At 37.5% G+C, this 14,281-nt stretch overlaps 1 protein-coding gene across 1 annotated transcript in view; it reads right to left on the bottom strand.

Moving 5' to 3' along the window:
- SNCAIP (synuclein alpha interacting protein) overlaps positions 1-13,301 on the bottom strand; it is a gene marked incomplete at both ends in the record, with an annotated part of 48,397 nt that extends 35,096 nt beyond the window's left edge. Inside the window, 2 exons of the mRNA XM_080638038.1 lie at positions 5,396-5,468; positions 13,245-13,301. Of these exons, the coding sequence (XP_080494164.1) occupies positions 5,396-5,468; positions 13,245-13,301 (130 nt within the window). The remainder of the gene's footprint in view (positions 1-5,395; positions 5,469-13,244) is intronic.
- Positions 13,302-14,281: the final 980 nt, after the last annotated feature.

Below are 14,281 nucleotides of genomic sequence, written 5' to 3'. Positions count from 1 at the left end.
AATGTTGCTACGCCAGATCTTCATGAACCCAGAACGGCTCACATTCAAAGAGCACTGACTGCCTGAGGAAATGGTCAAACTCGGAACAGTGTATTTCTGTCCTCATCACCACGGACTCATTTAGGTTTAAGCTTTGACCAGTGTTCTGTAACAACAAATGTTGCTGTTGAACAGCTGGGACATACAACAGGCAGTGGTGCTGGCAAGCAGGAAACTGGATGTAAAGATCTGAGTCATTTGCAGATCGGCCGACAGATAAGTCCATGTTGCTCTACTAGATCACTTTACACCCTACACACAAGTTTAACAGGAATGAAAAAGAGCATCAATTCACTCCTGTTCTTCCACAGGGGGCAACCAGCGATCCCCATTACTATGCTACATCCCTTAGTGAAACTCTTGAGCCTCTTAGCTTGCTGTCTCTGTTCCTTCTCAGTTTGGTCCAGAGCAGTGTCTTATAGCAAACTGCACTGAAACACTGTCCAGGGGAAAAACTGCATGACTTTCTTTTATCCAAACATTCATCAGTCATCAATGACATTAACACTTTCACCTAATGACCTGACCTGCATCCAGGCTGTGCTATCTCTAAATTCTCTGCATTTCAAACTTTTTTTCGTACTTGTGCAATCAATAACTATGGCAAAACTGAATAATGGAGAACACTGCACTACATGAACTCTTGTAAGCCCAGAGACTATGGTAAGACTACCTGCTGATTTGATGAGTTCATCATACCTATCTTTCAATAGTCCGTGAACCTCTGTGGTTGAATCACAGTTATACGGATGACAGATGAGTAGGGGCAGCCAACAAGGTTTTACCAAAGGAAAAATCATGCCTGACTAATCTTAATGGCCTTCTATGTTAGAGCAATTGTATTAGTGGACAAGAAAAGAGCTACTGATGTAATCTATCAACTTCTGTAAGGCATTTGACACAGTGCCCAACAATATTCTTATCACTGATGTAAAGAGATAGGTTTGATGGATGGCCACACCCAAAAGAGCTGCAGCCAACATCTCAATGTCCAAATGGAGATTTATAACAAGCGGTGTTCCTCGCTTGTTGTGTCAGGGGTTGTGTCAGGACTGGTACTGCTCAATGACTTCATTAATGACATCGACAGCATGATTGAGGGCATCCTAAGCAAATTTGCAGAAGACACCAAGTTGAGTGGTGCAGCTGGTCTGCTTGAGGGAAATGATCTTGAGGGACCCTGTGCAGGCTTGAGGACTGGGCCCGTGTGAACCTTATGAAGTTCAACAAAGCCAAGTGCAAGGTCTTGCACCCTTACAGTGAGGGTGGTGTGACAATGGAACACATTGCTCAGAGAAGCTGTAGCTGCCCCATCCCTGGCAGTGCTCAAGGCCAGGCTGGATGGGGCTTGAAGCAACATGGTCTAGTGAAAGCTGTCCTTGCCCATAGAAGTGGGGTTGAACTAGATGATCTTTGAAGGTCTATTCCAATGCAAACCATTCTAGGATTCTATGATTATATAAATAAGAACAAACTCTGCTAGGTTGACTCCGTTGCCACAAAGGCCAAATGCATTCAAATGATTTTTTTTTCCCTAAAACTCTTCCTCCTTGCTTTAAAAATTCACTTTTGGAGTTTTCTTCACTTTCGATCATCATCATTAAGGAAGCTTGCAATTTTCATTGACAACTACCTATGCTATTAAATATTCTTTTAAAATGCAGTATTTGACTGTATTGCTCATGTACTAGATAATCATTTAGGGGCTTGCAGTAAGTATGTACAAAGTTTCACATTTGGAGTGTTACTGTCCTGTGAAAGAAATGCTTCAGCTTCTTCCCTGTGATATGACTTCAGCACAGACTCTTGAATCAATTAAGACTTTTACTCATTCTAGGTCCATTTAGAGCACTGTGATTCTCATTTTGTATACGGACACTGAGCTGTTGTCTACGCTAGGGAAACTTTTAGAAAATTCATCATGGCTACTAACATAAATTTATACCCAACACTGGCAGCAATACTGGGACTTCAAGCGACGGAGGAAGGGATGTGCCTTTCATATAAATGCATAATCAAAACCAGTTCTGAATATCTATTTACTATTTTATTAATATCACTGAAATCATATTTAACAATTTTAACTGAAGGTGGCACTGTTTTACAGTTTTAATATATGAATAACTTCCAGAAATACATTTTAGGTTCTTTAATGTAAGATCTGTCACATGAGAATTAAAGAACCCTGCACAGATAAGAACAGAGAAGGTTTACTCCCATTTAAGTAGAATTAGAAGCTACTGTAAAGAAGAAAGAAATGATAAACAAGGTAAATAATAATTCATATTTTTAAGTAACAATGCACTTTCCAGGAGATTCAAACATTAATACAAGCCTCAGTGAACTAATAATTTTTTTTTACCTAGGGTTGAGGAAGAACAATACAAAAGCTGTAATTTCTAAAGTAGAGGAATATAGAAGAGGAAAAGAAAATATCAAAATAAATAAATTGTGTGTACCATTGTCCAGACTGATCTAGTTATGTGAAAGCAAAGTAGTAAGTAAAGTTCTACTGAAAAATCAGAAGAGGTCATTCTGGCACAAAATGTGCAAAACAGGAAGAGGCAGGATGTGAAAACAAGGTAGAAAAGGAGCTTATATACAGGCATCACAAGTGTCACTGTGATATGCACACTAATTGTTGTTTTTTTCTGAGAAAATTCTTCAGTATTCGATCAATAAATACTCACTGTTTCAGATATATTTACCTGTGAGGTATCTGGAGCACAACAGTGAAATTTATGCCATTTAACACTGCCTCCAGACCAAATTTTGCCTTAATTTTTCTTATAACTACAATGAGCTTTAGACTGAAAGTGTGTTCAATTTCATATTCACTGATTTATTTCTTTTTCTCAAATAGGAAACAAATCTGAATAATTTGTGAATAACAGCTATTTTGGTAATGAATAGAGTGCAGAAGGATAACTGCTGGAGATTAAAAATGAACTTCCTTTTATCAACCTGTGAATAAAGATTTAGAATAGGAGGTTGTCCTCATTTGAGACATACATTTAATGACAACCGAAAGTCATCATAGCTGACAGAATATACTTCAACAACTGTATGGCTCAGTGAAGCTTGTTGAACACAGATGTCTTGCACTATTTGCTCATGGGGCCTTATAAAATCTGCTCAGTATAAAATCTGCTCAGAAAGAAAGCAACCAATTTCATGCTTAATAACAAAAGCATAAAGGACTGATTTCTGTTTCAGTTCATCATTCTACATTAGTCAGTGCTGGAAATTAATGGACAGGTTGGCTAACACTTAATTTCAGAAAGTTTAGTTAGATAGATCCATTTTTATACTCTAATTTTCTATCTTGAAGATGAACAATGCCCACCTTAGTGGTTAATATGCTAGCTAAAAAGATAACTCTTTTGAAGCATGATGGTAGAGAAAATATCTACCCTTAATCACGCTTTACTGGGGGTAAACCAGGATGTGCCCTGTAGCTTTTCTCCAATCTCATGTATCTTTTACCTTGTCATCTGGGGGTACTTTGACTCCAAAGGTCCCTTAGAATTTTCCTGAGTCAGAATTCTCTAAATCCAAGGAAGAACGCAAAGGAGTCAGGACTGAGATTGTAATGACTGCATGACTTCCATACACATCTTGCAAAAGGGTGAGGAAGGAACCACATGACCACATGAACCACATGACCACATGAACCACTGGTACAGATCACTGGCCAGTGCTGTCCAATATAGGGAAGTGACAGTACAAGTTCAGGCAGGAAAACCTAAAAATGCTCCATCCCTGGCAGTGTTCAAGGCCAGGTTGGATGGAGTCTTAGGCGACATGGTCTAGTGTGAGGTGTCCCTGTCTGTGGCAGAGGGGTTGAAACTAGATGATCTTAAGGCTCTTTCCAACCCCATTCTATGATTCTATGGTTCTATGAATATGGAGGCAAGGATGGCAGAGGACAGGAGGAAGATTGCAGTAGAATGAGACACGAAATGGTACAATGAGACAAGCGACTGTAGTGATAGGATTAAAACTTAGGAAGGGGAAGTTTAGATTAGCTATAAGTAAGAAGTTCTTTACTGTGAGGGTGGTGAGGCACTGGAACAGGTTTCCCAAAGAAGTGGTAAATGCTCCATCCCTGGCAGTGTTGAAGGTCGGGCTGGACAGAGCCTTGGGTGGCATGGTTTAGTGTGAGGTGTCCATGGCAGGGGGGGTTGGAGCTACATGATATTAAGGTCCTTTCCAACCCTAACTATTCTATGATTCTGATCCTAAATTGAGAGGGGTAAATCAGGGGTCCTCTCCCTTTCTGCTTCTTCCTTGCATCCACCTGCAGCAGGTAATACTGCATGTGCTATCACTGCTGTGCCATAAGAGGGCAGTAACACGGCAAACAGGTATGTTAAGGAGAACTTTGCTTTCTTTTATTGCCAAGGGCAGTGGCACACAGTTGTGATGACCTGGCCTTTAATGACTTTGGTAGAAGAAGTAGCTCCCAGAAGCTTTTGACTTAGCTACACACCTTGGCATTTACAACTCTCTGAAACGAAATAGAGAAATAAAGGTTGCCAAAGTATAGCACAGTTCTTAAAACTTTCTACCATCCCATAAATTCCAGGTCTTGCATTTCTGTTATAAAAGTGTTTGATGAAACAACATTAATGGAAGTTCAATTAAAACATCAGAAAACGCAATAAACTTTTCATAGCTCAACAAAAATGCTCCTCTCACCAATTCATTTCCGCTCCATCAGAAAGAGAAAAACAAAAGCAGATTAATCTGATTTACAGAGTGAAAACCAACACTAAAAGCACTTTTTGTCAGGGAGGAGGGGGGAGGTCTCCAGCTGGTTCTTATATATATGCCATGATTCTTCATTTAGTTTACACTATTAAACTAAAAAACTCAGCTTTAATCTTAACTATTACAGTATGCCTTAGAGTAGATTCTATCATGTAGCATCCTTGATACGGTTTCAGACTCTGGCAAAACATCATCCCTCAAACTGGTCATGGCCATATGGGTAGTAAATGTATCCAACATTTTTTCATTGGCGCCTACATTATTGCGTCTTGTCACCAATGGTTTCTTGGGTTTTCAAGTAAATTGTTGCATATACTGTGGTTTGGAGCTGCTGAGATGAAGCCCTACATTTATCTGTATACAGCCAAATCCTTTTTTGGAACTTTTTTCCTTCTAATGAACTAACATCTGTTGGGGGGGGGGGGGGGGGGAGAAAAAAAAAAAAAAGTCATGTTTCCAGAAAGCTGTACAAAAATGAGAGAAAACAAAACAACAGAACACTGCCAAGAAGCTATTGTTGCCAAGTTGCACACGATACAAAGCAGCCTAGAAAACTATGTGTGAACAGAAGTAGGCATCATACCTGATCTGTCTTCATTTTGTGAATCACACCTTCTACACAATTCTGGAATGGTCTTGAGAGAAGTTACGGAATACTGTAAAAAAAGAAAAAATGTATATGAAGTAAATTCATTTAAAAAAAAAAAAAGTAATGTTGTGCTCACAGCCTATATCTAGCAACCCAGGGGTACTTCCAACAGGCTGATGGTCTTCTCAGGCTGCACAAGAAAAGTAGATGACATCTGCTTTTGTGTCCCACCTTGAGGGATGTTTCCCTCAAGCTACAGCAAAGTGTCTCCCCACCTCAATTTTCTCCTTCCTGTAGATCACCATTATTCAAATCACAAACACATTTTATATCTCCATCCTTTCCATGGGATGCAAGATACATCAAAGGTGAGAATAGATCTAGGCTTCAAAGTAAACATCAAGCTTTCCCAAATCAATATGTAGAAATAATGCAGAATATTTGTACTTGTAGAGTATTATATTTAGACAATATTTTGTATTTGTAGAGATCTGATTTCAGAGGGGTATCCACGTACATACACATATTAGATGACAGGCTCATTTGTCTAACCTAGGCTTTATTAAAACACACTTGCATTATTACTTTGATGTGACAGGATATGTCTGATATTAATCAGTATATTATCCTCTGAATTCATCATTAAAATGGAAAAAAAATGGGGATGACATATGTATCTAAGGAGAAAATCTTATTCTTATAAACTTGTGGAATATTCTTGGTAAGACACATGATCCAGTGCTATAAAGCTATGCTTTCTGACATACAGAAGTTACTTAATAGCAAACCTTCCTTAATCAAATGCTTAAATGTTACAGGAATCTTCACTTAAACAAATGAAAATCATTATGCCTGTGAAGGATCAATGGTTTTGCTCATATTCAAAAAAACCCTATTAAAACCAGTATTTTGGAAACTAAAACACAAAACTGCATTTATGGTTAGCACAACTGAAAATTTTTAAGGAATATATAAACACCATATGTTTTCAAAGAAACAGATATTTTTAGCTGGTGTGCTATTGACCAGTGAAGCAAAACAACTACGTATAAAACCACATAAGCTTTCCATACAAAAAATAAATGGTCATACATTTTTCTGCTTTTTGCTGACAGTTTGTCATTCTGAGTTTGATGCGCTTCTAATCACAATTGGCAATCTACTTCAAAACAAGCTGAAGTTAACCTCCTGTGACCAATTGCAGAAGTAATTTACTTCTCCAGCGCAAGTTTAAGACTGTTGCTCAATCAACTGTAGTTACTTTATTAAGCCTCAAAAACCTCCCATGCCTTACTTTTTCTCTTGTTGGCCTGCTTCAGGGATGTATTGAGAAGGCTTAACTACAACAAGAGTCTTTCATAAGTATTCCCAGGATCAATACTAAACTTATTAATTAAAATGGGTAGCACACCACAGAACTATCCACTGATTCCAATCCCATTAAATAAGAGGTAGTCTAATAAGGCTGTGGCTGCAGGATGTGACAGCCTAAAGCAACAAAGAGCACGAGAACAAAGACAGCGAGAAAGATGCTACTAAATACAAATTAATATGAGTTAAACGTACACATGCCCAAACACCATGTGCTGTGCTTCACTTCGGTTACTGTTTAATAATGATGGAGCTTTAAGCTATACATCTTGCTATTTCAGCACAAAGACTCAGAAGGCAATGTTGAACTAGTCTAGTAAGATTCTTAAGAGAATCCAAGAAACATGTCTCCAAGGAATATGGTAGCTTCATAAGACCAGCTGGTACAGTTTAAACTATTACACAGTTTGTAATTCAATTAGAATGAGGCTTTTTGTATTCCATTGCTATGTGTTTTGTCAGGCAACCTCAAAAACAGAAAGCCATTTTTCTTTTTGTCTTTTTTGCTGTTCTTTCCTGGAAGAACAGATTTTCTTTCTGTTTCGACACTGCACTAAAATGTATCCAGTTACCACCTCTGATCACCAAAAATCTATTATATGTTCTAAATTTCATTATGCATTTTAATCATATTGGTTTGATTTCATTAACAGATTTCCTCCCACTCACCTCCATCCTGCAATGCATTTACATTTCTGCCATCTGTATTTTGTGGTCAACATGTGGATAACTGGCTTTTGATCCAGGAAGCAACTAAAATTGCTCTTTAAAGTGGACCTTTCCCAACCACAAACACAATCCATTGCCAGATCTTCCCTCTAGAACTACTTTCTCTCATACACTTATCCCCAGCTCTGATAATTAGTAATATTTGTTAGCTTTTCTTCAACAAAAAATTTCAAGGTTATCAGAAGTATCGCAGAGGGACTGCAAAGCAATTGAGATTGCAACCCTCCCCTGGAACAGAATTTTAGGCTTCATGCTTATTCAGTGGCATTTAAAATAGATTATTTCCCACTCTTCATTTATTAATTTTGAATTGTTCTACATACAAAATTAAATACCATTTCTTACATTTCACCAGTAGGATAACCAAGTCAACCAGAGCCAAGGCCCATGCCCAAAGGTGTGACAATGTGAGAGCTAGGCACATCAAGACACTTCCTTAGTCAATGCTTACTGTGATCTTTTATATTTAATCAAAGTGTGTTGTGGTTGATGGGTAAATTCGGTAACAAAATTAAAAGCATCTTCTCTGGCTTCTTCCCAGGATAATGAATGCTCAAGGTTTGGGTTCTTTTTCTATGTCCAACCTGAAATAGTGAATTTCAGTAAACCCCTTAAGAACCTTGTAAGATGGAAGAACAGGATCAATAGCAAGCAAGAGAAAAGTATTCCATGCAAATGCAAGATATTCCCAATTTTCTTCAACTGACACTACTAATTCAGGGTAAAATGGAACCTCCCTTGTACAAAACATTTGTTCACTACGTGCAACTGCACTACAGAATCTGAATTAATGCAAATGTTAACCTTTTCAATTTCACATGGTTCTAAAATTTTAATGCAACGAATTTTAAAAAAGACGCATGCAAAAAAACCCCCTTTAATCTCTAGAAAGGCTGTTTTGTGCTGTGCCACTTAAATGCCATTTGCAGATTCACCTGTGTCTGAGAAGTATCAGAAAGAAGGAATACTGCATCATGAATAGTAGCATAGTAATGTATATACTAAATAGTTTAAAGATGCAAATTAAAAAACAGAAGTTATTTCTTAGCATTCTGTTATGGAGAATACCTTTAATGTCTCCTGAAATGGAGATATTAGGGGAAAAAAAATAAAAAATGGGCAAAGTTGGACACAGAATGTAATTCTTAGACCACCTCATCAAAACCATGACAACTCCAAAACATTAAGGACCATATCCTGCTCCAACTGAAGTCAGTATCAAAACTCAACAAATTCACCTCCACTGCATCAAGACAACAGTGACTGCTCTTATATTCACAGCTCTTTGTTTTTGTGTAGATGGAGACAACAGACATCTTCTTCATTACAGATAATTTGTTTCCAGTATTGTTATTACTGTAAGCCATTTAAATCCCATTTTAATTTATTTGCTATAGTGAAAAACAGTTTCATTGATATTTAAATTCCATTAAATTCATACCTTTTTATTACATTTGATGATTTAATAATTTATAACTGTACAACGCCTTTTTCCTAGACATTAATTTGGGAATAGCAAGCTCCACTGGGAATGAGTAAAGCAACAATACTTGGCCTGAAGTAGTACTTTTCCCAATAGTAGTGTTAATTTTAGTGGCTCCAGAGCAAAAAAGTGGACAAAACAGATTAGGCTGGCATAGTCCATGTGAGAAAAAACTCCACAAAATAAACTTCTCACTTAATGACTGTGATCAGCATCTTTGGATCACTGGTTATTTGCACTATGTATTGTTTATAGCATCTTACACAGGCACTTTGTATGTCACCCTTCCCTTTAAAGAATACCTATACAGACACTACTAACACTGTTAAGGGTACAAAATTTCTGCCTGAATCTATCACTTTCTATGAGCACTAAAAGTGGCCTTCTGCATTTTGTTTCATTTTGAAAAGGCAGAGAGTAAAAAAAAAAAAAAAACAAAACCAAAACCCAGACAAAAGAGAATTATCAATCAGTTCATCAGCTGCACGGGAAATAAATCAATCTGCTGCAGTTAGTGGGACTGTGCCTGAACAGCTATGTAGGATCCTCCCTGCTCAGCCCTGGTAGCTGGGTGGGCAAAGTCTAGCTGTGTGTTGCTTGTACACCTGTAAAAGCCTGAGGGGTGACCCAGCTCCTTCCACTGCCAAGGAAGGATGACAATAGGCTCAGGAGGTGCCCTGTGCCAAATAAATGGAAGGCTAGATCATTAGCCATACTCCTGACCACACATAGTTCACATCTGCCCTGCAAGACAAAGGTTGACATGAAGAAGTTTTCAAGCTGTTTCAAAATCTGTAAAAAATTCAGTAGCTGCTTAATTATGTTTGAATTAACTTACTGCGCTCACATTTCACAAGCTTTCCGATCAGGCCCAGTCCTGCACTGGCACCACTGAGCCAGGCTTTTATTCATGCAGAGCTATTTGAATGATCAGAACAATAATATATACACTCAACCCCAAACAGTTTAACTAGCACCAGGAGCTCTGATCATGACCAAGGCATTTGGCATTATTTCAGTAAACAAATAAAGAAACAAATAAACAAACAAAGAAATAAAATAGTTTAAATTTGCACAATCTGCCAGTGCAATAGAATTTTAATTAAAGGATTAGGAAACCTTCAGGTAACCTTAACAATAGCATACAACTTATAGCCAGGAATAAATTTAAGGGAAAAAGCAGGAAGTTTAAAATATACTTTTAATAGTGTATCTACCATTTAATGCAACTTATATGTTGCAATTATTTTCTTCCTTTCTGTGAGTAGTTATTCATGAAGAAATAAATGAAAATATACGGCTTGGTTGCTTAATGTCATTGCTTCATTGCAGACAGAATGTTATTTTTGTTTAATGTAAACAGGAGTCCCAGAAACCTATTCTGCTGTGTCAACCACAGTCAAATATACTGTGGATATTGGAATAGTACCATCTTAGTTTCCAAATAAGCATCTCATTTGCATTTCAGGGCCCTGAGGGAATTGGTAGGGGTGGCTGCTGAGCCATTCTCAATCATATATTGGAAAGTCATGGCAGTGAGTTCAAGTCTCCAGTGACTGGAGAATAGTGAGTATCACATCAATTTTTAACAAGGGTAAAGAGGAGGACCTGGGAACTACAAACCAGTCATCCTCATCTCAGTGCCCAGTAAGACCATGGCAAGTGATTAGAGACAGCCAACATGGCTTCACAAATGGCAAATCGTTCCTGACAAATCTTGTGATCTTCTATGATGGAATGATAACAGCTACAGATGTCATCTACCTCAACTTCTGTAAGGCCTTTCACACAGCTCTACACAACATCCTTGCCTCTAATTTGGAGAGGTATGGGATTGATGGATGGATGGTTAGAGGGATAAGAGATTGGCCATGCCCAATGAGCTACAGTCAACAACTTAATCTCCAAGAGGAAACCAGTAATGGGTGGTGTCCCTTTAGGATGCATACTGCAACTGATAGTATTTAATATTTTAATCAATGACACAGTGGGATTGAATGCACTCCCAGAAAGTTTTCATGTAACACCAAGATGGGTGGTGCACTTGATTCACTTAAGGGAAGGGATGTCATCCAGAGGGGCATTAACAGGCTTGAGGAGCAGGCCCATGCAAACTTCATGATGTTCAACAAGGTCAAGATTCTGCTGCTGAGTCAGGGCAATCCCCAGTATCAGTACAGACTGGGGGATGAAGGGATAGAGAGCAGAAAAGAGAACCTGAGGATACTGGTGGATAAAAATTTGGACATAAGCCAGCAATGTGCACCTGCAGACCAGAAAGTCAACTGTACTTGGGCTACACAGCATTCTCCCCCTCAACTCTGCTCTCGTGAGACCCCACCTGGAGTATGGCACCCAGCTCTGGGGCCCCCATTACAAGGAAGACATGGACCTGTTTGAGCGGGTCAAGAGGAGGGCCATGAAAAGGTTCAAAAGGATGGAACACCTCTCTGCATCTATAATATTTGAGAAATGTACAGTTTCATTTTCTAATGCACAAATGCATTAGACGTTTGAAAAAAAAAAAAAGTAACAAGCCCATTTACATATCTATTTTCCTTTTCAAACAATTTCCTATTTTTTATGTCATTTTGGTCATTTTGGCTGAAATGTTCTACAAGGGTCTGGACTATAAACAATGGCTTTCTAATTCAGGTACATTTATAAGTGCATCTTTTTAACAGCCTTCTTGCTGCCATTATTTTTAGTCAATATTGTTCTGCACTGGATTAGAACCAGACGGCAAACAGGAACAATATAAATTGCTAACACTGATGCTATGCAGCTGCTCCTTCCACAGCAGGCTAATGATAAAATGTGAAGGTCAGGTATCTCTAAATTGTATATGGTGAGATATGAGTAGAGCACTAGCATAATCATGAATTCTCTTGTTAATCTGTATTTTTGCAACAAATCTTTTGTTCTCCTACCTGCTAAAGCAAGGAGTAAAACTGTTACCTCTATAATTTGTGCTGTTTTTTCATTCAAGGTTCAGTGTCCAGTGAAAGAACAGCCTATTAAAGCAGGCAGCCTGAGCTGTTCAGCGGAAAAATGAGTAACCTAACCCACCAGTATGCAGCAACAGCCACAATGGGAGAGACATGGAGAGGTTACATCTATTATGTTTTACAGTTTTACAAAACTGAGTATAGAAACAGATAGAAGGACATGATCTAGCATATAGGTGCAATAAAAAGAAAGTTGCCCAGCATAAAGTATTCACTTAAGATTGACTCATTGTCTTGTAATATTTTGGACATTTGCCATACTCCTTTTTAATAAAAATTCAACATTACAATAGGTTAAAAAAACCCCAATCCTGTCCAAAAGGAATCTGTCTGCAAATAAAGCATCTGGAATGTTTTAAAATGAATCAAGAGTCCCAAATGCTAAAGGAAAACCAGGTCCTTAATTTAACTTCTTTTTTTAAAAAAGAAAGTATAAAATTATGAAAATGTGGAAGGAAGTGATGGAACACTTTCTTTGATCTGAAAACTGAATTAATAAATTATCTTCTAGTGGATTTAAATTATGTATTCAAGTCCATTGTTAAATGGACATTAAAAGTATTATCAATTCTATTCTACAAAAAGGAGAAACACTAGCAGTAGGAGCATTATCATAATAGAATATACTGTATCAGTGCTTCCTATAAGAACCACTAACAATGAAGGTGAAGAGCATTTTTGCTTGCAGTTACAGCTGCAGTTGTTTTAATTGTGACACTAAGGATCAGTGTTGTCTATGAATCCCTGGAAGTCTTTCTGCCTCTTTCTTTACCATATCACAGGTAGATGTATCACACCTGTTGATAAAATCTTGTTATATTTGGAGACGGCTACTGAAGGAAAGGGCAGAGAGAAAACTGATTTGGAAAAGGAGCAATTCAGAAGTGAGAGAGGCAGGAGATCTTTTACAACTTAAATACATTCAGTTAAAAACAAGGTAAACATCATTTCGGTGTCTGAGGCTAGCATCAGAGTGCATATAACTCATATGAGACAGCAGAGTAGACAAGCAACCCAGAAATATAACTCTCTTATTAATTTGATTTACAAGCAATTTTTAGTACCTGGAGGACAGGAATCAAGACCTCCTTTAAAAAACACATTATTGTAACCTAAATTCAACTTATTTAAACATTGTTACATAGGAAGTAAAAAGGAGTATGGCTTCCAATAATAGTGTAGTTTGCTATACCAGGATTGAGATATCTAAGAATATCTCAACTTGAACAAATAAAATAAGACTTGTACTTACCGATATATCATCACTAAAATCTATTTCATCCAAATCAAGGTATTCAGGGGCTTCCATTATTCTTCTATGGACATTTTGGGTGAGTCAGCATAGTAGTAAAGACCTAATTAAGAAAAAAAGAAATTGATTGTCTACTGAAGAGCCAAAAATTACACAGAAATGGTTTAATATAGTTGCTAAATTACTGAAAATGTTTAACTTGTATAGTCAAGTCTTTCATAATTTAACACTAAAAGCTAAATGCAATTTGCCATCTCTACTCTGCATACCATGAAGAAGCCTTTTTAAAATTTAAGGGAGAATAATACTTGAACCAGAAGTCAAAAATACTTGATTCAGCATCACTCAGTCCTTCCATAAGTTCAGTATAGGTGTAAAGACATAAGCTGTTGAGCATCCTCACAAACCCTGCAATCGTAGTTACATTTATAATGTATCTTCCTTAAGGATGATATTATTTTACGTGCCTGAACACAGCAACTTCTGTTACTATAGTTGTCCTCTGCCCAAGAAGGTAAGGAAGAATTAAGACTCATGCTGTGCACAGAAAACAAAATCCTATCACACCTTATCTCCACTTACAAGCAATCTAACACATAATGCAGTCCGTGTCTTACACATGGGAGATTCATCTCTCCTCAGCCTGCAAGGGCACTTCTCCCAAAAGAGTAACCAAGGCAAAAATATAATTACATCAATGTGAACTTATTATCTGTGGCTTTAACCATTTCCTTACATCAAGGGAGAAAGAAGAGAAAACTCTTTTGCAAAGCAAGAAATTTGGCTGGAAAGGCAATATGTAATTCTGAATAAATTGGAGCTTAAACAATCAAAAGATCAAAGACAATAAAACCCTCATTACTTTCTTAATCCTAACTAGAATGAAGGTGTGCATTATCACTACAGGCAACTACAACAGAACTGCACAAGGAAGCTATTTTAAAGGAAGCTGAAAAATAAAATTTTTAAATAATGACAGGTGCTGCATAAGTGTCAAGTATTATTATGAAAGCAAATTAAAACCTTCTAGTACTTTT

Source organism: Psittacula echo (assembly GCF_963264785.1).
Source record: "Psittacula echo genome assembly, chromosome: Z".
In the NCBI taxonomy this organism is placed as follows: Eukaryota; Metazoa; Chordata; class Aves; order Psittaciformes; family Psittacidae; genus Psittacula; species Psittacula echo.
Note: the sequence above shows the minus strand (reverse complement) of the source record. Positions and strands in the feature narration are given on the sequence as shown.